General features: G+C 40.8%; 1 protein-coding gene across 10 annotated transcripts in view; it reads left to right on the top strand.

The window, feature by feature from the left end:
* ubr5 (ubiquitin protein ligase E3 component n-recognin 5) overlaps nt 1–22,483 on the top strand; it is a 167,358-nt gene that overhangs the window by 92,499 nt on the left and 52,376 nt on the right. For 9 of the 10 annotated variants that reach the window (XM_085993475.1, XM_085993473.1, XM_085993472.1 and 6 more), the window contains 14 exons: nt 2,943–3,038; nt 5,171–5,294; nt 7,234–7,331; nt 9,129–9,274; nt 10,224–10,315; nt 10,898–11,044; nt 12,200–12,318; nt 13,858–13,984; nt 14,069–14,198; nt 14,553–14,713; nt 15,532–15,771; nt 15,882–16,005; nt 19,338–19,449; nt 21,044–21,175. In XM_085993475.1, coding sequence (XP_085849601.1) covers nt 2,943–3,038; nt 5,171–5,294; nt 7,234–7,331; nt 9,129–9,274; nt 10,224–10,315; nt 10,898–11,044; nt 12,200–12,318; nt 13,858–13,984; nt 14,069–14,198; nt 14,553–14,713; nt 15,532–15,771; nt 15,882–16,005; nt 19,338–19,449; nt 21,044–21,175 — 1,848 coding nt within the window. The remainder of the gene's footprint in view (nt 1–2,942; nt 3,039–5,170; nt 5,295–7,233; nt 7,332–9,128; nt 9,275–10,223; nt 10,316–10,897; nt 11,045–12,199; nt 12,319–13,857; nt 13,985–14,068; nt 14,199–14,552; nt 14,714–15,531; nt 15,772–15,881; nt 16,006–19,337; nt 19,450–21,043; nt 21,176–22,483) is intronic. The other variant, XM_085993478.1, reaches the window with a different exon arrangement.

The following is a 22,483-nucleotide window of genomic DNA, read 5'->3' as shown; positions in this document are numbered from 1 at the left end:
AAATGCCATTAACGCCTCATGACAATCTCTGGCATAGTTTGCAAGGTGGCATGTGCTGCACTGAGAAGCTAGTTATTTACCTTTCGGAGGAAGTTTCTCACTGGGTTAAAAGAGCCAGGCGTAGGTCCAGAAAGTGTCCTTCACTAATGCTTCCATTCCCATGCCCCAGCACTGATTTACTGACTCTATTCCCTTTTCTGACCATTGCCAAAAGGGGCCCAAATCGCATTGAACAGTTCAGAGAAACCGAATTCCTCTATTTTACTAGAATCAGCTGCAGTTCAAAGGAATAATTGTGCAGTTAAGAGTGCTGCTACCAAGGAACTTTTGACTTTAAAAGCCAATTCCATGTAAAGTAGAACTATTGTCATGAACGTTTAAACTGCTGGAGAGGGATTCTTCCTTTGGAATGATTGAACCTTGCAAAAAGTTATCTTGGAGTCACTCAACAAAGGAGGGCACCAACTTCAGAAGAGTTAGTGAATTAAGCACAACTCGCTGGAGTTGTTCACCAATCAGGCAAAAATTAAAGCTACAGAAACTTGGCCTTCTCAGACTGTAATGCAGATTTGCTTGGGTCAGTAAAGCTCATTGTTTTACTTTTGCTGCTTTGTTCTACCACCATGGAAATGATCTGTTATGGATGTGAGGTCTTGAACTCCACACTGAAAGGCAAGTCCGGGCGGGTGTTACAAGTGATTTGGGAGACTGGCAAGATGTCTTGGCATGTTTATTTTTACATTGGGATAGGAGGATATTGCAGAAAGTGCTCGATTTCAATGTAAAAGAAGAAAGACTTGCATTTAAATAGCGCCTTTCACGACCACCAGAAGTCTCAAAGCACTTTACAGCCAATGAATTACTTTTGAAGTGGAGTCACTGTTGTAATGTGGGAAATGTGGCAGCCATTTTGCGCAGGACTGGAGCCAGGGGGCGGTCTGGCTTTTAAAGTTTTAATATAGTCCAAGTAAACGACCAGTCACAGCTCACAAATTTGGCACATGTTCGCAATCAGAATATTCAGAAGAATTATCTCCAGTGACTGTCTTTCTCAAATTGTAGCATAAACAGTACATTCTGTTCTTAATTTGCCAAGTGTACTGGGGTTTTGTGATCAACAGTAAGAAAGAAAGACTTGCATTTTATAGCACCTTTCATGACCACCAGACATCTCAAAGCACTTTACAGCCAATGAAGTACTTTTGGAGTGTAGTCACTGTTGTAATGTGGGCAACGTGGCAGCCAATTTTCGCAGGACTGGAGCCAGGGGAGGGTCTGGCTTTTAAAGTTGTCTAGCTGCATTGTTGTTCTGATTACCTTGGGACAATACAGTCTGAACCTACATATGCTGCAGTATGCAGAATTATACCACAAGTACATTCCAGCCTGAGGTTGTTGCAGCTGAACTTTTCTGCGTAATTGTCCCAGAACTACTTCAACCAGGATACTGCTAATGCTTTACAGTCATGGTTTTGAGAATTATTCTAAGCACATTGTAGTTGTAAATTGTGCTTTTGTGTAGCTGTGATAACTTTTCCTTCAAAGGATGTGGTGCCCACTTCTAGGGATCATGGTCTCAAAATGCATAGGCTAGCTATGGTAACATAGCACATAAAGCAATAGAGCTTTGAGCAATATTGCTCTTATGATGGAACAAGTCTCACAAATCAGTGTAACTGAGGGCATCCATCACTGCTGTAATGAAGATTGTAAAGAAAACCATTCTCATTCTGCACCATGCCAGAATGGCCCTGGTATTATTAGGACCTCACCATTATTTTTGTGTATTAGCTCCAAGGTGTGTAGAACTGTCTGGTGTACACCTTACATATGACTAAAATTTGACCTTGAGTGACCTAGAGATGACCAGTATCTTAAATATTCAAAGTTACCTCAAGATGAATCTATGGATCTTGTGCCAGTCCTCAAATATAAGATTACTGAGCTCTTTCTGCAGGTGCCAGGACAGTCCACCCCTGACCTTGCTGACCTACATTGGCTCCCTGTCTGGCAACACCTTGATTTTAAAATTGTCATCCTTGTTTTCAAATCCCTCCATGGCCTCACCCCTCCCTATTTGCAACCCTCTCGGATCTCTGCGCTCCAACAATTCTGGCCACTTGCACAACCCCGATTTTTATCAGTCCATCGTTGACAGCCGTGCCTCCAGCTGCCTAGGCCCTAAGCTCTGGAATTCCCTCCTTAAACCTCTCTGCCGCTCCTTTAAAACCTACCTTGTCCTAGTATCTCATTGTGGCTTGGTGTCAAATTTTGTTTGACAGAACTCTTTTGAAGTGCCTTGGCATGTTTTACTATGTTAAAGGCACTATATAAAAGCAAGTTGTTGTTGGGCAGCATCCATCTTGAATGAGTTGTCATCTCACCATTTCCTCTCGTGGTCCACACTTTTAGTTTTTACCACAGTGAGTGTTTTAACAGTTGTACACAGTGAGATTAATTATCCTTGCCTGTTAAATACTGAATTTTTGATAGTCAAGATGAGATACTATTTTGTTTGATTTCTGTTGTCTGGAGTTACTGCTTCTTTCCTTCACACATTTTGTTTTGTGTAGTTTGAAGTATTTTAGAAGTTTGTTTTGATTTACTGCTACTGTTTCTGAAAGATTTGTAAATGCCGGGAACAAGTTTCTCCTGATATTTTTGGAAACCAAGAGCCTTTAGTACTTAGCTCTGACATAGTTCGTTCATTTTGAAAGCATTAAATTTTGAAATGAGTACTCTGTGCAGAATGCAGTCAATTAACGAACATTTTTGGAATCCCCACATAAAACCTACAGGTTCAGAGAGCATTGTATTAAACTATTGAATTTTACCATCCAGTAAAGTGGAGTGCAGGGAAGGAGCATTTTTTTATCATTAAAGGGTCTTTGCCAGGGGATTGTTTTGTTCTATTGATGAACATCTGTTCTGTTTACTGAAAGATGGTGACATTGATTTTATCCTGGCCCCCGCTGTGGGATCTCTTACCACAGCAGCGTCTGGCACTGGACAAGGAGCAAGCACCTCTACCATACCAGGTGAGGATTTTCTACTTCTACCTGAAGGTTTTTGACTTCTGTTGTAGTTACCTTGTCCAAATAACCTTTCTTGTTGTGTGATCCTAGTCATCGAGTGAGTGCAGGCTTTACAACCCTTGGGGTGAGGGGATGAGGAAAGCGCATCAAAGCTGTGCCTGATCCTAACCTCATCTGTCATGCACTCCAGCAGATGTCATTGAATAGTATTCAGGAGTGGAACTCCTGTGTAATTTTCACCTCATTGGCCATGGGGCAGGCACTAAGACTGCCTATAGCATCCCTACTACCACTTTTTCCTGAGAGGTCAAATCTTTACCAATGGAGCCATTGTGAGGTGGGGGGGAAGGCGGGACGGTGGCAGATTAAAATAATTTGAATAGAATATCAGGCTTCAGATTTCCTGTTCCATTGGCCTTCACAAACTAAATATTTGTCACTTGCATATCATTCCCAAAATGTTTACTTTAATGTGTATTGATATGCTTATATATCAAAAAATATATAATTTGAAATATAGACTCGTGAAAGGCTACATTGAATCTCCACATATAAATCATTCAAGTTGGGGAAAACTATTGAACATTTGGCCCTAAGAGTACTTCTCCGAGGATCTCTGCAGGATTCCTTCTTTTAACCACGGGCACTGAAGCCAGTTACTTTCCAGCACCCCTGTTGTTGGCCTGGCTGTGATCACCGAACTCTCAGCACTGATTGGGGAATAGAACCTGGGATCATCCTGGTTCAGCTACTTTATTAGCCAGCATAGCCAGAAAGGGTTGCAGGCTTTGTCCTCAATTAACCAACTGAACTGTTTGACTGCAGTACAGCAGTTAATTCTTGTTTCTGCACATTATGATAAAAATTGTAGAAAATTCAGTAATAGACCACAGTTTAGCATTTTGTGAAATGGCTAAATTTTTTAGTTTCTATACCTTGTAATGTTTTGCACAGTCTGTTTGTATAAGTGCCTAAGCCAAGACTTTTTTGTTGGCTGGCAATGTCATTTTTGTTGAAAACACAACACAGTGGCTCATTTTAAGAGCAAGGCACATTATTCTCGTCTTCCCTGGTCATAGGATCCAAATCTGCTTCATGTCTTGCCTTCCAGTTTGTCATACCTTTGAATACATTTTAGCAAACTATCTAGAGGCTCATTTTAAATGCAAAAATGTGATTCTGAAGGAAAGAATAAGGCTGCATTTAAACAAAATCTCAGGAACGTTCTAATCTGGAAGTTAGTGCTTTAGAAATCAGAATGAGAGGAATAAACGGACATTAATTTCCTTTAAAAAGCGATGCATCAAGGGTGAATGAGCGATTCCAGATAGAAGAGAAAATAATAGATTTTAATATTAAACGGTAAACTAGAATTGCTGGACAAGTTAGGTACATATATTGAAAGATGACACCTTCCAACAGTGCAGTACTCCTTCAGTTTTTTTCCTGATGACTTGTTTGGAGCATAAACACTGGTATAGACCAGTTGGGCTGAATGGCCTGTTGCTATACTGAATTTATATGTCTTTTTTTTAAGTAATGTATTCTCCTTGCGTACATTTTCTCAACTCATCCGCTTCTTCAGGTCCTCATGGGCTGCTCATTGTTCAGAAATACCACTCTTAAGCTTGCCACAAGGAGCTGAACGAGTGATCCTGGGGTTGTTTCATCCCTATGCAACATGTAATCAGTGAATAACTGCAGCACGGTGGCATAGTGGTTAGCACTGTTGCCTCACAGCGCCAGGGACCCGGGTTCGAATCCGGCCTCAGGTGACTGTGTGGAGTTTGCACATTCTCCCCGTGTTTGCGTGGGTTTTCTCCGGGTGCTCCGGTTTCCTCCCACAGTCCAAAGATGTGCGGGTTAGGTTGATTGGCTATGATAAATTGACCTAGTGTTAGGGGGATTAAATACGTGGGGTTACGGGGATAGGGTGGGATATGTGTTGGTGTAGGGGTTACAGGGATCGGGTGGGATATGTGTCGGTGCAGGCTCGATGGGCCGAAATGGCCTCTATCTGCACTGTGGGGTTTCTGTGATTCTGTGAAAACACTATAGTCTGAAAAAAATCTAGTATAAAAGCATACTTTTTTCTGCTTCTCACTTTAAATGTAGTTTTGTTTTTTCCATTCCAGGTCCTCCTTCTGAGCCACCTGTAGTGGAGTCAAAGGACAGAAAAGCTAATGCTCATCTGATTTTAAAATTGCTTTGTGAAAGTGTGGTACTGCGACCTTATCTTCGAGAATTGCTTTCAGCCAAGTAAGTATAGTGTATAATTCAAATGGCTTTTGTAACAAATTTGAAGGTCAGCAGGATGTAAACTTGGTATAAAAAAGCTAAATTCTTGGGACATACTTGTGCATAGACTAAGAATGTGATATGTAACGATAGTAATCACTTTGATATATTTTGAAGCATACAATCCATAACTTAAACCTGGTTTTGCAGTGTATTGTAGGTGGATACCAATAAAACAAAGCAGCTAACTTAATTTTAACCATGTCTGTTTCTTAAACGGTTATAATACACATTAGGTACTGGGTTTCGACCAAATTGGGAGCTTTTCCAATTACCATTGTCTAGTATAAAAGAAAGTGGGACTGGGCGGTCAGGGAACAGAGGATTGAGTATGCATAGTAAAGGTGTTTTCCTAATATTCAAATGAAGTGCATGAAAGCGCCCTCTTCTAAAGAAGTTAGCATTTATCTTGATGAAAATATACATGTTGTCTTGTGAGGAAACACTTCACTTCAGTTTTCTAATGAGTTTGTGTCTTTTATATCCCATTTTTCAGAATCTCCTGTAGTCTAATTTTGGTTAACCCTAGTTCCTAATTTAATGCAGTTATACTGCAGGGCAAATGCAAGAAGCTAGCTGGAACAACTGTACACATGCAAAAGTCATGAAGCTTTCCTGTCCCCAGTGCGAGAGGCACATCCTACATGCCAGTATACTGTAGTAGAAACTGGCCTGAATAGACAGGCAAAGCTTTCAGCACACCCTTGAAATAGCAAACCTGATGGTCAATGCCAGTGGTGATATTATCTTTGCCTCCAGATGTGTGCATACTGTCCCATTTATATTGCAATACAGCCTTTGGAAGTAGAAACTGCAATATAAATGGTGTATTAAAGCGGCTTAAACAGTTTTACATTAGTTGATGTGATGGCCTTTTTTTGGTAAAATTCACTTTTTTTCCCCCTTTCAATAAAATATATTTGTCTGTTTCAGGTATGTTTTCTTTAACCATTATCCTGCCACCATCCAAATTAATTTCTTTCCCTCAAAGATAGTGACTTATATTAGGATATAGTTCCATGGCTGTCTGTAGCCTCGGTATCTTACCTAAATAGCCATGAATGGTAGGCTAAACGATGGAGGGAAGGAAGGGGGGGTGGGTGGGAAGCATCATAAGAGCCCATTCCTAAACTTGCCCCATGTCCACCCGTGCATTTTTCAGCAAGGCAAGATAGTGGTCATAAGGACAGTGGTTTTTCTTCTTCTCCCTTTCCTTCGTCAAAGGGGTGCTGCAGTAAATTATCCTCACCGTTTCCAAAAGGTGATAATTTATAGCCAAGTACAGGAAACTCTCGTTTAAACGGCACCTAAATATCCAGAATTCTCTATTAACCGGCAAAATTCTCATTCTGAAAACAACACCTCAATAACCGGAAATGTGTCCGTGGCCGAGTTAGTCAGTGGGGGTAATTTTCCAAACTGCCACTACTTGGCTTCTTGGCGCTGTCGGAAGTCGGAACACCCCAATAACGAGTCTGACTTTCCCGTGCTGCCGGTAGTCTCTTCTGATCCGCCATTTTACAGGGGTACTGTGTGTCTCCCACGCTGCTGGTAGTCATTGCATTGCATTACCCTCAACTGGCAGTACTGTACTTAATCAAGCATCTTCCACCATCCATTTAACACAACATTCTGTAGGTGAGTACCCAATTACTGTATACTGCACATTTCTTGATTTTTTTTGTTTTTCTTTGTTAAAAATAGCCTCGGTAGATAACCCTCTCCGTCATCTGGAATTTTTGATCAACCGGCAACACGCCGGTCCAGTCGGTGCCGGATACCAAAGAGTTTCCTGTAGTAGAATTTTAGATTCATTGTGCATTTTTGTGTCAATTATATTTTGTTTTTAAATCCTTTATCTAAATCTGCTTTATTGTTCATCTTGACTATGCATTTTCAGGGATGCAAGAGGAATGACTCCTTTTATGCTAGCTGTTGGTGGAAGAGCTTATCCAGCCGCAATTACTATTCTAGAAACTGCTCAGAAAATAGCCAAAGGTAACCTGTTTTGTCATCTCAAGAAAATGTACAGTATAATGTACTTTTCTGAATGCTTTCAAGTTGTCTGCTCAGTTCAAAATGGTTTGGATGCAATTCTTTAATACTGTCTTTTTTTGACACTTGAGTCTTCCACGTGTACAATCCCTACATGTGTTTGCACTGGACTTTAAGAACAAAGCTTGAGCAAGTCACAAATATTGCCCCCCCCCCCCCCATATAAGGTCATGCTTCAAACAAGGAATTATATTACTGTTGGTCTGAGATCAGATTGATCCTTGGTGATCTTGGTCTTTTCTCCATCTCCTATCTGGAATGGGAGACTATTCCAAGGAGGAAGCTTCAAGTATGGGTTGAGATTGTGTGGTAAACCACTGTTATACCTGTCTGTATGTGTATGGCGCATCAGATTGCTCCTAAGGTTTTATGAAACTATTTAAAGACTCCTACTTTAAACAAAGAAGTCTTTTTGTCTACACTTCTGTTAATTACAAGGAACTAAAAGCTCCATGGCTATAACCAGAGCCCAAGAATCCTGCGGATAGCAAGTTTTCTAATCACACTCCTAGCTTTTCTAAGAGTTTATTTTAAGACTAACTGGAATTAGGAGAGCCAGAAGTGTCAAACTTATGAGGCAAGGAAGGATCAAGCTGATGGCGTTATCATGTTTGGGGAACAGGTGGAAACTACCCTTTAACTTCAAAAAGCACCAACAAAACCTGTGGGCTGTTCAGAGTATGTAATTTAGAGTCCAACTGGGCAGCACGGTGGCATAGTGGTTAGCACTGTTGCCTCACAGCGCCAGAGACCCGGGTTCGAATCCGGCCTCGGGCGACTGTCTGTGTGGAGTTTGCACATTCTCCCCGTGTTTGCGTGGGTTTTCTCCGGGTACTCCGGTTTCCTCCCACAGTCCAAAGATGTGCGGGTTAGGTTGATTGGCTATGATAAATTGACCCTTAGTGTTAGGGGGATTAAATACGTGGGGTTACAGGGATAGGGTGGGACATGTGTTGGTGTAGGGGTTACGGGGATCGGGTGGGATATGTGTCAGTGCAGGCTCGATGGGCCGAAATGGCCTCTATCTGCACTGTGGGGTTTCTGTGTGATTCTGTGATAAGCAAGCACAGTAGCAAACCAGGCTTTCTTCAGCTAAGAAGCAATTGCAAGAGTAACGTCACAACCATATTGAAGCTTTGTTCTGCAAAGTTTATTTTTGATTTGGGCATCCAAAGCATTAGCTGGAGAGCTGCTTAGCTGACAGTACCTGCCTTTGTTGGTGAATGCCTTAATTGAATGTTAATATTTGATTCTTTTAAATCCTGAATATTGATCCAAATGCTTTAGTGCTCTTAAAATCCAGCATCAGCTAAGTTCTTTGTGGTTTTGTTTTAAAGGAGATAAATAGCTTGTGGGCCATTTATTAGCTGTTTGAACTGCAGCAGAAACCTGGGGACAAGTCAACTGCTTGCCCCTGTGATGTTGCAGAGAGAACAAGATAAAATACAAAACTGACATCAATGGAGATTTTGTTGCTTAAGCTGCTTCGTTTATTAAAAAAAAAAAAAAAAATCAGGTTCTGATGCATTGCACTCCAGGGTTTAGTTGGCTGTTACGGGTCACAAATTAAACCATTTGCCTTGAGGTTGTGTCGTTAAATTTACATTTGCAGCCATCGGGTCCAACACTTTTAAAAATCCTTTGTTTTGTCCCCTGCCTCTAGCTGCAGTAATGTTTTATGGTTTGAGTGTTTCCAGTGAGTTCATTCTATAATTATAAGGGACAATTTTTCCCTCTCAGGCGATGTCTCGGGTGAAAAGGAAGAGGATGTGTTTATGAGCATTATTTGTCCACCTGGTACTAATCCGGATGACTCTCCATTGTATGTTTTGTGCTGCAATGATACTTGCAGTTTTACCTGGACTGGAGCAGAGCACATTAACCAGGTACTTGGAACAGACAAACTTAATTTTATGTGAATACAGCTAGTTGAAACCAGAGTTCAAACGACTTAGACTGGCAGTCAATGGTTAAATAAGCCCTACATACTTTGTGTATGTAGTTTTATTTCTGTTGTTCAATCAAGTCCAGGGTAATCCACACTTTTTTTTGTCACATTGTTGTCTTCCTCATTAGTTCAAACTCCATAAACAAATGAACAGATATTCTGGAGTTGGGGAAGATCATGTACTTCCAAGTGCCAAATTCCCAATGATCATGCTGCATTGGTTTCCCCTGTTTGGGTAATACTGTATATATTTATATATGGAAGTTGAACTATGAAAATATAGATGGTTGGCTTTACTAAAGAATTTGAAAATCAAATATGCTTGCATAAATACACCTGTATACTCTAACTCATTCTTTCCTTTACCCTGACAATCTACAGCCTTTGCTTCACTTAGCCGTAGCTTCTTGATTTGTCTTGGCCCGACAACCCTCCGAGAACTCTACATTCCTCAAACTGTGGCCTCTTGTGCACCCCCACTTCCTTCACCAACATTGGTGGCTGTGCCTTCAGCCGTCTAGGCCCTAAGCGCTGGAATTCCCTCCCCAAAATTCTTTACCTCTCCTCCACTTTCTCCTCCTGAAGACTTGGCTTAAAACCTACCCCTTTGACCAAGCGTTTGCTCACCTGTTCTAATTGCTTCCTCTGGCGCAGACAGTTTTTGTCTGATTATGCTCCTGTTACGAGCCTTGGGACGGCTTACTACGTTAAAGGCTCTACATAATGCAAGTTGCTGTCGTTTGTCTTCTGTTGTACTGTCTTCACCTTTGGCAGTGTCCTGTACTAAGGGCCTAAGTTTCTTAATAAAATAATATAGCATAAGTATATTCTGAATATCACTTGGTATAAATGGTATGTACTGACATGTTATGCTAAAATTTACATAGGATATTTTTGAATGTCGGACATGTGGATTGCTGGAGTCTCTCTGCTGCTGTACAGAGTGTGCAAGAGTGTGTCACAAAGGGCATGACTGCAAGTGAGTAACTAGTTTTAAATTGCCTGAACATAGCATTGATTGAAACCAAAGAAATTGTTTAAATACTTGTACTCTTTTTAAAGATACTAAAAACTGTTTTGAAAGCAAATCATATGTTGAGAACAATTACTTACGCACTTTATTAAGCTAACTACCATTTCTCCCTTCTTAATCTCCCAAGTATCACCCCAACTATGTGAGCAGGTGGGTAATCTGCTGCCATGTCTCTCTCAGGAATACTATGTAGCCAGCTACATGGGAGACACATGAGCAGTTTGAGATGAGATGTGCTAACCTGCCTGTAATTTTCAATCTCTAACATGGCCAAGATCAACATCTTACCATGTGGGAAATCATGGACATGGATCTGTATATTATCCAGTGATGCCTCATATTGGTGCTTCAGTTTTGCTCCTATGCCACTGCTAACCTTTCTGTCTTTGGCTACAATATCTGCAGATCTGGCTAACCAACTTCTTTCAAATTGATCATTTGTACCACCAGTTTAGTGCTTTTCTCGGATTCTGAATCATTCGGAAATGTAAAATTCTATAAATTTGTTATGTGGAACTCCATCTTCAGGCTGAAAAGGACATCCCCTACTGCATATTGTGACTGCTGGGAGAAGTGCAAGTGTAAAACATTGATTGCAGGACAGAAGTCTGCACGTCTTGATTTACTCTACAGACTCCTTACTACAACCAATCTCGTGACTTTGCCGAATAGCAGGCAAGTATTTAGAATGAAGAAGCTATACAAATAGATCTAAACCAGGTGGCAGAAATCCAGTTCTATTATTGACAAATATATTTGAGTTTTTTGCATGATACTATAATTTTATATACTAACCACCTAGAATTTGTTAAATTGAGCTTGCATCATAGTGAGTGCAGAAAAAAAAATTAGGATTTGTGTGTGATGAAATTGGAATCATCAGAGGTATCGAAGAGACAACTTTGTGCGAATCATGTGTTTTACATTTCTGTATTGGTCAGCTAAGATTTAACCTCATAATGATCTTTTCTGGTTAAATCACCTTTAACTCTGGCTTCTTGTTTTAAACTTACGTCATGAACTTGCCCAGTATTTAATGTTTATTTGGTTTTGCAAACCTTTGCACAACGCCCAAAATTGTGAAGCTCCGAATAGGGCTCGAATATGACGGAAGATAATTCTTATGGCAAGAATACCCTCCCTTGATGTTCCACATGGATCTTTAGTTCTGTTTCCTCTGAGAACTATAGCATCATGCACAGCATGGGACAGGTCTTAAATGCAGTCAAAGTGGTTAGCACCAGCCAGGCCCTATTTTATTTGGCTTGGGGGGAAAATGTATCTGGGTCCTCTGGAACTCGCACAGCTTCTAGTTCCAGTAACAAAACTGAGTCTTTGACCTCTGTGGAGCCATTGGTCCACTCTAATATAGCTGCTAGCAGCTCAATAACTACCAAAATTCCAGTCCCAATGAAATCATTCTGAAGTACAATTGCTACTGGTTTGAAGGGCACAGAATTACGAGAAACTGACTTAGAGTAGTAAATCTCATGAATATAGTTCCTTTAAACACAGAAAAATTATGTGTGTGCCATAGTCGTGGAGAGAGTACTCAAAGTCATTAAAAATTACAGTTTTGTCGAACGTGAATGAGGTAGGGATTAAAGATAAACTAGATTTGGGCTGAAAAGGGCATAAATGCAAAAATAGAAATTAAAAAAAAAAAAAAAAGTAGAACTAACTCTCCAACCCTTCCGCTTATGAAAGCTGCCACAATATTACTTTGTCACCAATTTTTCCAAATTGGTGCACTAAAAGATTTCTGCCACAACACCTGCAAGTCCATTCTACAATTTACAAATTTTCATCGAAATGTTTAAACCTTTTCAGGGGTGAACATTTGCTGCTCTTTTTAGTGCAGACAGTTGCTAGGCAAACTGTGGAGCACTGCCAGTATCGGCCACCACGGATAAGAGAGGATAGAAACCGCAAGACTGCAAATGTTGAAGGTTTGTACAATTTGTGGACCGCTTCTTCTAGAATTAAAGTATACATGTGTGACATTTCTGTAGGATGCCCCCGGTGCTTTGAGAGCTGTTTGTACCAAGATTATATAACGTGTAGTAAGTTCAGTTAGTCAATTAAAAAATCTAGTGGACAGATTGAGGAATTTTTCCACAGTTATGATTTGTGGATATGTTTATTCCAGATCCCGTTTGAAAATTTGATGAAAACTAATCCTATTCATATTTCTATAGCTTGTCGTCATAGGGTGGGGGGATGGAGAGAAACAAAAAGAACGTGGTGGGGGAGGGTTGGCGCCAAACGTTCTACTGTATTTGCAAGGTTAAGGAAGAAGAGCTCTTTCAGTGTAAATTATTCTTTCCTATTGCACTTTGCACTGCTCAACATTTTATACACACTATTTAGAGAAATGATTTCTACTTTTTGAGGCTATTAAAATTTGGTGGAAACTAATCGGTGAGTACCTCCATTAATGTAGCTGGGACCAATATCCCTTGATTCTCATTTGGTAGATATTGCTGACTAGTTAATCCAGTACTGGCTGATATAACCTAGCAGTATTAAACAACTAATTGTCAACAAATGACCAAATTGTTTACAACATAAGTAACCATTGAATACCCTTCACCGTCAGTTTTCAGCTGCCATCTAATGCTTTGGTTATGCTTTTTCTACTCCTGTTGGATTTTCTATTCTGAACTACCGGTGTCTGAGCAATAGAGCTAGAGAATGGAGCAAGAACATTTATTTCTAATCTCTCAAATTAAATGTTTTTGCCTCGTTTCAAATTTTATACTCTCGTCTCCGCATTCCAATTATCATTTCCTTGCAAGCAGGTGACCTGTTCCAATGTCCATGTTAACGTTGTGCCTACAGAATCCAACATCCTATCTTATTAAATGGTGCAGTGTACCACCCAGTTGGCTAGTTGATGCCTCTAGCTACTGGAAGATCAATTTTCAGAAAGCAGGTTCTTAGCTGGCCACCACTTGTAGTTCTGCAAGAAAAATTGGCAAATGGGCTCAAATGTCCCAAGGCACTTTAGATGCACAATCAGATAAAAATGGATGCCGAGCCAAAGCGTGGGATATTAAGAAGTGTGACCAAATACTTGCTCAGAGGTGGGTTTTAAAGGGGGTGGCGGGCGGGGGGAAAGATCTTAAAGGAGGAGTGGGAGGTGGAAAGACTGAGGTTTGATGGGGGAATTGTGTTGCCAGGGCTTTTCGTCTCACTAGATGTTGGTCTTGTGTATATTAATCTGTGGTGCCTGTACGGTATTCAAGTAAAAATGTTGTCTTGTATCAACCACTGCTCAAACTTTGTGACTAGTTAGAGTGGTTAGGATATCATTGCCCTTACAGTGGTTGCCATGCTTTGGAGTACATTGTAAGGATAAATGCTGTCTTCAGGTATTGGTCATTTCACTGTGGTAGGATTTTTTTTTAAATTGGTTTTGAGTGGATGTGTATACTAATAGCAATGTAAAGTCTATTACATTCCTTTTACTCTACTTACTCACTCAGATTCTGATATGCCTGATCATGATTTGGAGCCTCCTAGATTTGCTCAGTTGGCTTTGGAGCGTGTCCTTCAGGACTGGAATGCACTGAAATCTATGATCATGTTTGGTTCGCAGGAAAGCAAGGACCCGTAAGTAGATGCAAGTCACTATTTAGTGCATTGTATACAGTGTGAAAACAAAGGAAAAACAAATTCTCTGTTACACTTTTTTAGGCTTAGTGCAAGCAGTAGGATAGCTCATCTGCTACCAGAAGAGCAGGTATACCTTTCTCAACAAAGTGGCACAATTCGACTGGACTGCTTCACACACTGTCTCATTGTAAAGTGTACTGCTGACATTTTAGTAAGTACCCTTTGAAGATCTAGTAGTTCAGTACTTTTGCACAAGGCAGGTAACTAGCTCTTTAAAGTCTCGTAGGTTAATTTCAGAGGAACAATGCAATAGCATTCACTCAAGATTAGCTCAATTAACTTTGTGCTACATGTTTATTGGGGTGGAAATGGATACTATATTTTTGATGAGGGCATTCCTGGATGATGATGTAAACTGCTTTGCTGTATCAAATTCTGCTAAATGTCACCTTTTCAGTAGACAAATCTTTGTTTTGCTTTCCCTTCATGGAGCTTTCAAGTGTGTATCAAAAAAAGTGTAAACAAACTTTATAATGTACTTAATCTTTTTTAAAATATTTTGAAGCTTTTGGATACTTTACTTGGAACACTGGTGAAGGAGCTACAGAATAAATATACTCCAGGGCGACGAGAAGAAGCCATCACCGTCACCATGAGATTTCTGCGTTCAGTAGCGAGAGTGTTTGTCATACTTAGTGTAGAAATGGCTTCATCCAAGAAAAAAAAGTAAGTAAATGTTTATATACAGAAATAGTGACAACCTTTTCATGTATCAGAAATTATGCATCTTCTGATCTACCGATACACAACATGTGTTTCTAGAACTTTGGTCTCGTTAAATTTGTGTTTCAGATAAAAACACTAATAATAAACCTGCTGAACTAAAAAAAGGTTTATTTCCTTCACTCTTGGCTGCTTCCTAATAACCGTCCAATTTACTGCTAACTTGTACGTTAATATTTTGTTAAGCTAACAATTTTATCTAGCTAGAATAAACAGTATACAGGAAACTTTCTGGTATCCGGCACGGACGGGACCGACTTATTGCCGGTTCATCATCAATTCCGGATAACCGAACGCTACAGTAAAAGATACGGAGCTCAGAGCTCCATATAAAGCAACAAACCCTGTTGCTTAACAGCTTCAAAACAATCGGCACAAGTTGCAAGCGTCTCTGTAGCTTAGCAACAGCTTCAGCTACACCCTTGCACAGCAACAAATGGAGTAAAAAAAAAATAACTAAAAGTAAAAAAAGAGTTACCTGAACTGACTCCTGAATTTTGCCGGTGGATAGAGCGTTCCAGTTATTTAGGGGCCGGTTAATCGAAAGTTTCCTGTATGTCCCTTTTCTGGGTTATTCATTTGTGTGAAAGACTTGTGCTTGCAGGTGGTGTCGCAGTAGTGTTAAATTTGCGATAAAATCTTGTGTGTTTCTGAAAATTTAACTACCTGTTTGAATTGTCCTTGCACCCAAGTTTACTGAAGGGTTTACACTACCTAATAAATCTATGCCATTTCAACAATTGTTTCCCATTCTTTTGTAGCAATTTTGTACCTCAACCAATTGGCAAATGCAAGCGGGTATTCCAGGCTCTGTTGCCCTACGCTGTAGAGGAACTCTGTAATGTAGCAGAATCCCTCATTGTTCCTGTTAGAATGGGAATTGCACGTCCAACAGCTCCCTTTACGTTGGCAAGCACCAGTCTAGATGCTATGCAAGGCAGTGAAGAACTGTTCTCTGTAGAGCCGCTTCCTCCGAGGCAGTCCTATGATCAATCCAGCAGGTAACTTTACAACTGTCATTTTGTGTCTGCTGAGCCAATGATTTTTCAACTAAATGATTTCAGCTGTAGGGCAACGAACTTGTGTTCTAGTAATTCACCATTTGTTACAGTTCCAGCCAGTCACAGTCTTCTTACATCATTCGCAATCCTCAACAAAGACGCATCAGTCAGTCACAACCTGTTCGTGGCAGGGATGAGGAACAAGATGACATCGTGACAGCAGATGTGGAAGAGGTAAGCCTATTTGGTACATAGTTTACCATAGATTCTTACTCCCTCAAAGTTGAGCTCTACCAAGTGTTGCAGCTTTTTAATTATCTTTTTATTTGCAGTGCCATCTCTTTCACTTGTTTATTCAGGTGTCTGTTGAGCACATAAGCCATCATGTTTGAGTCTCCAAACAAGATACAGTACTAAGATATGAAAAATTCCCCAAACAGACACTCTTGAATTTGTCCCTTGCCATATCATTCAACATGTTTTTGATGTAGACTACAAATAGGGTGGGTGAGAATGGACATCCTTACCTTACTGTAGAGAGAGTGGGGGGGGGGGGGGGGGATTCTGGGAGTTTCTAATCTACCTGTGCACAGTTCTTGGAGCTGGAGAGCATATCCTGGATAAAACCCCAAAACAATTTGTATTTATATACTGTAGCGCCTTTAACGTAGTAAAACATCCCAAGGCACTTCACAGGAGCGTTATCAAACAAACATTGACACCGAACCACATGAGCTATTAGCAAAGATGACCAACAGCGTGGTCCAAAAAGTAGGTTTTAAGGAGTGTCTTAAAGGGGGGGGAAAGAGAGGCAGAGGGGTTTATGGAGGGAATTCCAGAACTTGGGTCTTGGCAGCTGAAGGCACAGCTGCCAATGGTGGAGCGATTAAAATTGGGGATGCTCAAGAGGCCAGAATTGAAGGAGCGCAGTTATCTCTGAGTGTTGTAGAGCTGGAGGAGATTAGAGATAGGAAGGGGCAAGGCCATGGGAGTATTTGAAAACAAGGATGAGAATTTTAAAATCGAGGCATTGCCTAACTGGGAGCCAATGTAGGTCAGTGAGTTAGGGCAGAGTTGGAATAGTCAAGTCTAGAGGTAACAAAGGCATGAATGAGGGTTTCAGCAGCAGATAAAGTGAGGCAGGGGCCAGTCGGGTGATGTTACGGAGGTGGAAATAGGTAGTCTTAGTTATGGCGCAGCTATGTGGTCGGAAGCTTACTTCGGGGTCAAGTATGACAGCAAGGTTGCAAACAGTCTAGTTCAGCCTCCGGCAGTTGCCAGGAAGAGGGATCAATTCAGTGGCTAAGGAGCAGAGTTTGTGGCGGGGACAGACTTTGGCTTTTCCAATATTTAGTTGGATGAAATTTCTGCTCATCCAGTCCTGGATGTCGAACAAGCAATCTGCCAATTTAGAGACAGTGGAGCAGTCGAGAAAGGCGGTGGTGAGGTAGAGTTGGGTGATGTCAGCTTGTGGAAACTGATGCTGTTTTCGGATGCTGTCGCCAAGGGGCAGTATGTAGATGAGAAATAAGAGGGGGCATGGATAGATCCTTGGACACCAGAGGTATTGGTGCATGAGTGGGTAGAGAAGCCATTGCAGGTGATTCTCTGGTTACGACTGGATAGATAAGAATTGAACCAGTCCTACCCAGCTGGATGACGGTGGAGAGGCATTGGAGGAGGATGGCGTGGTCAACCATGTCAAAGGCTGCAGACATGTCAAGAAGGACGAAGCGGGATAGTTTACCACCATTAGTCACCTAGGATGGCATTTGTGACTTTGGTAAGAGCTGTTTTGGTACTATAGCAGGGGCGGAAACCTAATTGGAGGGATTCAAACATGCAGTTTCGGGAAAGATGGGCACGGATTTGGGATGCAACAGCATGTTCAAGGACGTTGGAGAGGAAAGGGAGGTTAGAGATGGTAGTTTGCAAGGTCAGGTGTTGGTTTTTTGAGAGGGGTGAGGCCAGCAGATTTGAAGGCGGGCGGGGAACAGTACCTGTGGAGAGAGAACCCAAAATATAGCCATGATCAAAAGTATTACGATAATTGATGAGACCAATGTAATTGGGATTACCCTAAATTTTACAATGCTCTATCAACTCATCTACAGTCACAACCTGCTTGTTCCTCTGATTACTCTATGGGCCTCACAGCATCTGATATCCGTACTATGACAACTGCAATAACCACCTTAAAACCTACTGAGATCTATGAGAGTTCTCATTAGTTTTCAGGCTCACTAGGAGCTGTAAACAATTGGTTCTGTAAGTGATTTCTTATTTTCAAATTATACATTAAATGAGTAACTCATTCCTAATTGGGAAACTACTTTTAGTTCAGGTAATGGAGAACATATTTTGGGAAGTGAATTATAAGCTGTTTTATTTCTGAATACTTATTTACCCATAATTCCTAAAGATTACTCGTTGAGGATATTGTTCAAGGTGGAAAGATATTTTGCATACCATGAGCTGCAAAATTATTTGAAAAGGGGGAGTAAAAAGTCAAAATAACAAGGTGAAGTACAACTCCATGTTTTAGTGTTATTGCAGGTGGCAGGCATCATAAGTGAGAAACTGCTCGTTAGATGTTAAATGACAGTAACCGTGGGGTACAAAAAACATCTTATCTTCATTTCTTGTAAAAACCCAGATACAGATACACACATTTGATGGATGTAGATAATTGTTTTTAGGGCTGTCTTCGCAAAATTTCTTACCTCAATCTATCTATATCCTGTATTTGGAGTTATTAATAGATTAAAGTTTTTGTAAAATTCTAATCCATTACACATGTTGCTGTTTTAGTAGCCCTGCACTTGCTGCTATTGAATAGCTTCTGTAGATTTCTTAAGTTGTCTGCAAGAGCAATGAAATGAGTTTTTTTTTGCATTTTTGTTATTCCTGGGTTTTTTAACGTCCATCTTCAACTTTTTAAAATCAGTCTACTAATTTTAGTAGAAAACGCCTTGCGTACACACATTCAGTACAGAAAGTACTTCACGTGTATATTTAGTAAAGCTCTACCACCATTCAGTAACCAAGGAAGTAAAGCACACCAATCAAAAAACACCGCTTTGCCAACAAATGCACAAAAAGATTGTGAAGTACACATGCATATGTTGTGTGAATTATTATGGAGATCACATGCCCAACGATGGCAACTATTACTCATTTTTTGTTTACTAATTGGACATAATTTGCCACATCTGGATTTGCAATTAGCCCCATGTGACTTTTGGCAAATGAAATGGACAACACTGCTGTAACCAACAGCTCCAAAAGCAACAGGTTAACTGATGAATTATGTAATTGCTGTTTGTGCGATCTGGCTATGTGCAACTTTGCTGTTTTGTTTTCCTACATTGTAGTGACTACACTGTTTTTAAAAAATAAAAAAAATAAAAAAAAATTCACGAGCTGTGAGGCACTTTGGGAGGTGCTGGGAACATGAAATGTGCTCTATAAATGCAAGATTGTTCTTTGAAGGATTGTGATGATTTTCATGGCTATTTAATCTACCTGCAAGATTTTACAGTTGCATATAATGCATTGTGTTCTAGGTTGAGGTGGTTGAGGGGGTAGCTGGAGAGGAAGATCATCACGATGAGCAAGAAGAGCAGGGTGAAGAAAATACTGAAGCTGAAGGGCAACATGATGAACATGATGATGATGGTATGGAACTTGGGCTTTATGTTTTGAGAATGTAACTGGTAAAATAGATAAGGGAGAACCAGTGGATGTGGTGTATTTGGACTTTCAGAAGGCTTTCGATAAGGTCCCGCATAAGAGATTAGCGTGCAAAATTAAGGCACATGGGATTGGGGGCAAGGTATTGACTTGGATAGAGAACTGGTTGGCGGATAGAAAGCAGAGAGTTGGAATAAACGGGTCGTTTTCCGAGTGGCAGGCAGTGACTAGTGGGGTACTGCAAGGATCGGTGCTAGGACCCCAGCTGTTCACAATATACATTAATGATCTGGACGAGGGAATTGGATGTAATATCTCCAAATTTGCAGACGACACAAAGCTGGGTGGGAGGGTATGCTGTGAGGAGGATGTTGTGAAACTCCAGTACGATTTGGACAGGTTGGGTGATTGGGCAGAAACATGGCAAATGCACTATAATGTGGATAAATGTGAGGTTATCCACTTTGGTGGCAAAAACAGGAAGGCAGATTATTATTTGAATGGCAATAGATTGGGAGAGGGGAAGTGCAAAGAGACCTGGGTGTTCTTGTGCACCAGTCGCTGAAGGTAAGCATGCAGGTGCAGCAGGCGGTTAAGAAGGCAAATGGTATGTTGGCCTTCGTAGCGAGAGGGTTCGAGTACAGGAACAAGGATTTTTTTCATGCAGTTGTACAGGGCCTTGGTGAGACCGCACCGTGAGTATTGTGTGCAGTTTTGGTCACCTTATCTGAGGAAGGACGTTCTTGCCATGGAAGGAATGCAGCGAAGATTCACCAGGCTGATACCTGGGATGGCAGGAATGACGTATGAGGAGAGATTGTGTCGATTGGGCTTATACTCACTGGAGTTTAGAAGATTGAGAGGGGATCTCATCGAAACCTATAAAATTCTGTCAGGCCTGGACAGACTAGATGCAGGAAGGATGTTTCCGATGGCCGGGGAGTCCAGAACCAGGGGTCATAGTCTAAGGATAAGGGGTAAGCCATTTAGGACAGAGATGAGGAGGAATTTCTTCACCCAGAGAGTGGTGAACCTGTGGAATTCTCTGCCACAGAGGGCGGTGGAGGCCAGTTCATTAAATATATTCAAGAAGGAGTTGGATATATTTCTTAAGGCTAAAGGGATATGGGGAGAAGGCAGGGACAGGGTACTGAATTTGGGTGATCAGCCATGATCTCATTGAATGGCGGAGCAGGCTCGAAGGGCCGAATGGCCTACTCCTGCTCCTATCTTCTATCATTTATAAATATCCAGTCCTGGTACTGATTATTAATGTGCTGTAAGGCATATAAAATTATTTTAGCTACTAATTAGTGAGGGTTCCTTCTGTAGTACTATCCAGTGACCCCTGCTGGAAAGTTTGCTTAAGATGTTTGGTTTGCCTGGGTGAGATTCTTTCCTGTTAACCCTCCATACTTGACTCATTTCTGCTGGCATTCACAGTGTGTGCACACAATGATGTTGAATGGACTTAAAAGGATAATAGTTGAAAATTGACCAGAAAAAAAATCATCATTCGTGCTTGATTCAAGTTCTCATGATCTGTATTGAGAAATTTTGTTTTGTTTGACTCATTTAGGGAGTGATATGGAGCTTGATCTCTTGGCGGCAGCAGAGACTGAAAGTGACAGTGAGAGTAACCATAGCAACCAGGACAATGCCAGTGGACGCAGGAGTGTTGTCACTGCAGCTACTGCAGGGTCTGAAGCAGGTGATTTAATTATAATTCTGTTAAATTGCTAAAATTCAAAATGTTAAACAGCTGCTGCTCAAAGTTAACTATGTAAATACTCGGAGAGTGGTGATTGCTATTTGCTCTGCACCTTTTTGTTCAAACAATCCTATTTACAGGAAGTGTATTTTCTCTCTGGTACTATTTAATGGGATATCTTAATTGGGATTTATTTTTGTGCTGATCACTGTCATGTACAAAAGCATATTTAATTTGCATTGTGGTATATCCAGATGCTCTGCGGTATATTGTATTTGGCAGTCTTTGCTGTTGACATTAATTTTTCTAAAATAGATTGAGAGTAAACTAGCAAGAAATAGAAAAACAGACAGTAAGAGCTTCTACAATTATATTAAAAGGAAGAGAGTAGCTAAAGTAGACATTGGCCCCTTAGCGGATGAGACTGGGGAATTAATAGGAAACCAGGAAATGGCAGAGACTTTGAACAAATATTTTGTATCTGTCTTCATGGTAGAAGATACTAAAAGCATCCCAATAATAGTGGAAAATCAAGGGGTAAAAGGGAGGGAGGAACGCAAAGCTATCACTAGAGGAAAAAGTATTGGGCAAACTAATGGGACTAAAGGCTGACAAGTCTCCTGGACCTGATGGCCTGCATCCTAGGGTCTTAAAAGAAGTGGCTGCAGAGATAGTGGATGCATTGGTTGTAATCTTCCAAAATTCCCTAGACTCTGGAAAGGTCCCAGCGGATTGGAAAACCACAAATGTAACTCCCCTATTCAAGAAAGAAGGGAGACAGAAAGCAGGAAATATAGGCCAGTTAGGGGAAAATGGGAAAATGCTGGAATCCATTATTAAGGAAGTAGTAGCAGGACATTTAGAAAATCATAATACAGTCGAGCAGAGTCAACGTGGTTTTATGAAAGGGAAATAGTGTTTGACAAATTTACTAGAGTTCTTTGAGGAGGTAATGAGCAGGGTGGATAAAGGGGAACCAGTAGATGTAGTGTATTTGGATTTCCAAAAGGTATTCGATAAGGTGCCACATAAAAGGTTACTGCACAAGATAAGAGCTCGCTGGGTTGGGGGTAATATATTGGCATGGATAGAGGATTGGCTAACTAACAGAAAATAGTGAGTCAGGATAAATGGGTCATTTTCAGGTTTGCAAACTAACTAGTGTTGTGCCACAGGGATCAGTGTCAACTATTTACAGTCTATATTAATGACTTGGATGAAGGGACCAAGTACTGTAGCCAAATTTGCTGACTATACAAAGATAGGTGGAAAAGCAAGTTGTGAGGAGGACACAGTTTGCAAAGGGAT

Source organism: Somniosus microcephalus, chromosome 7, assembly GCF_052327205.1.
Source record: "Somniosus microcephalus isolate GS21.2 chromosome 7, FLI_Smic_1.0, whole genome shotgun sequence".
NCBI classification, from domain to species: Eukaryota; Metazoa; Chordata; class Chondrichthyes; order Squaliformes; family Somniosidae; genus Somniosus; species Somniosus microcephalus.
The sequence above is the reverse complement of the archived record's forward strand: the minus strand, read 5'-3'. Positions and strand labels throughout refer to the sequence as shown.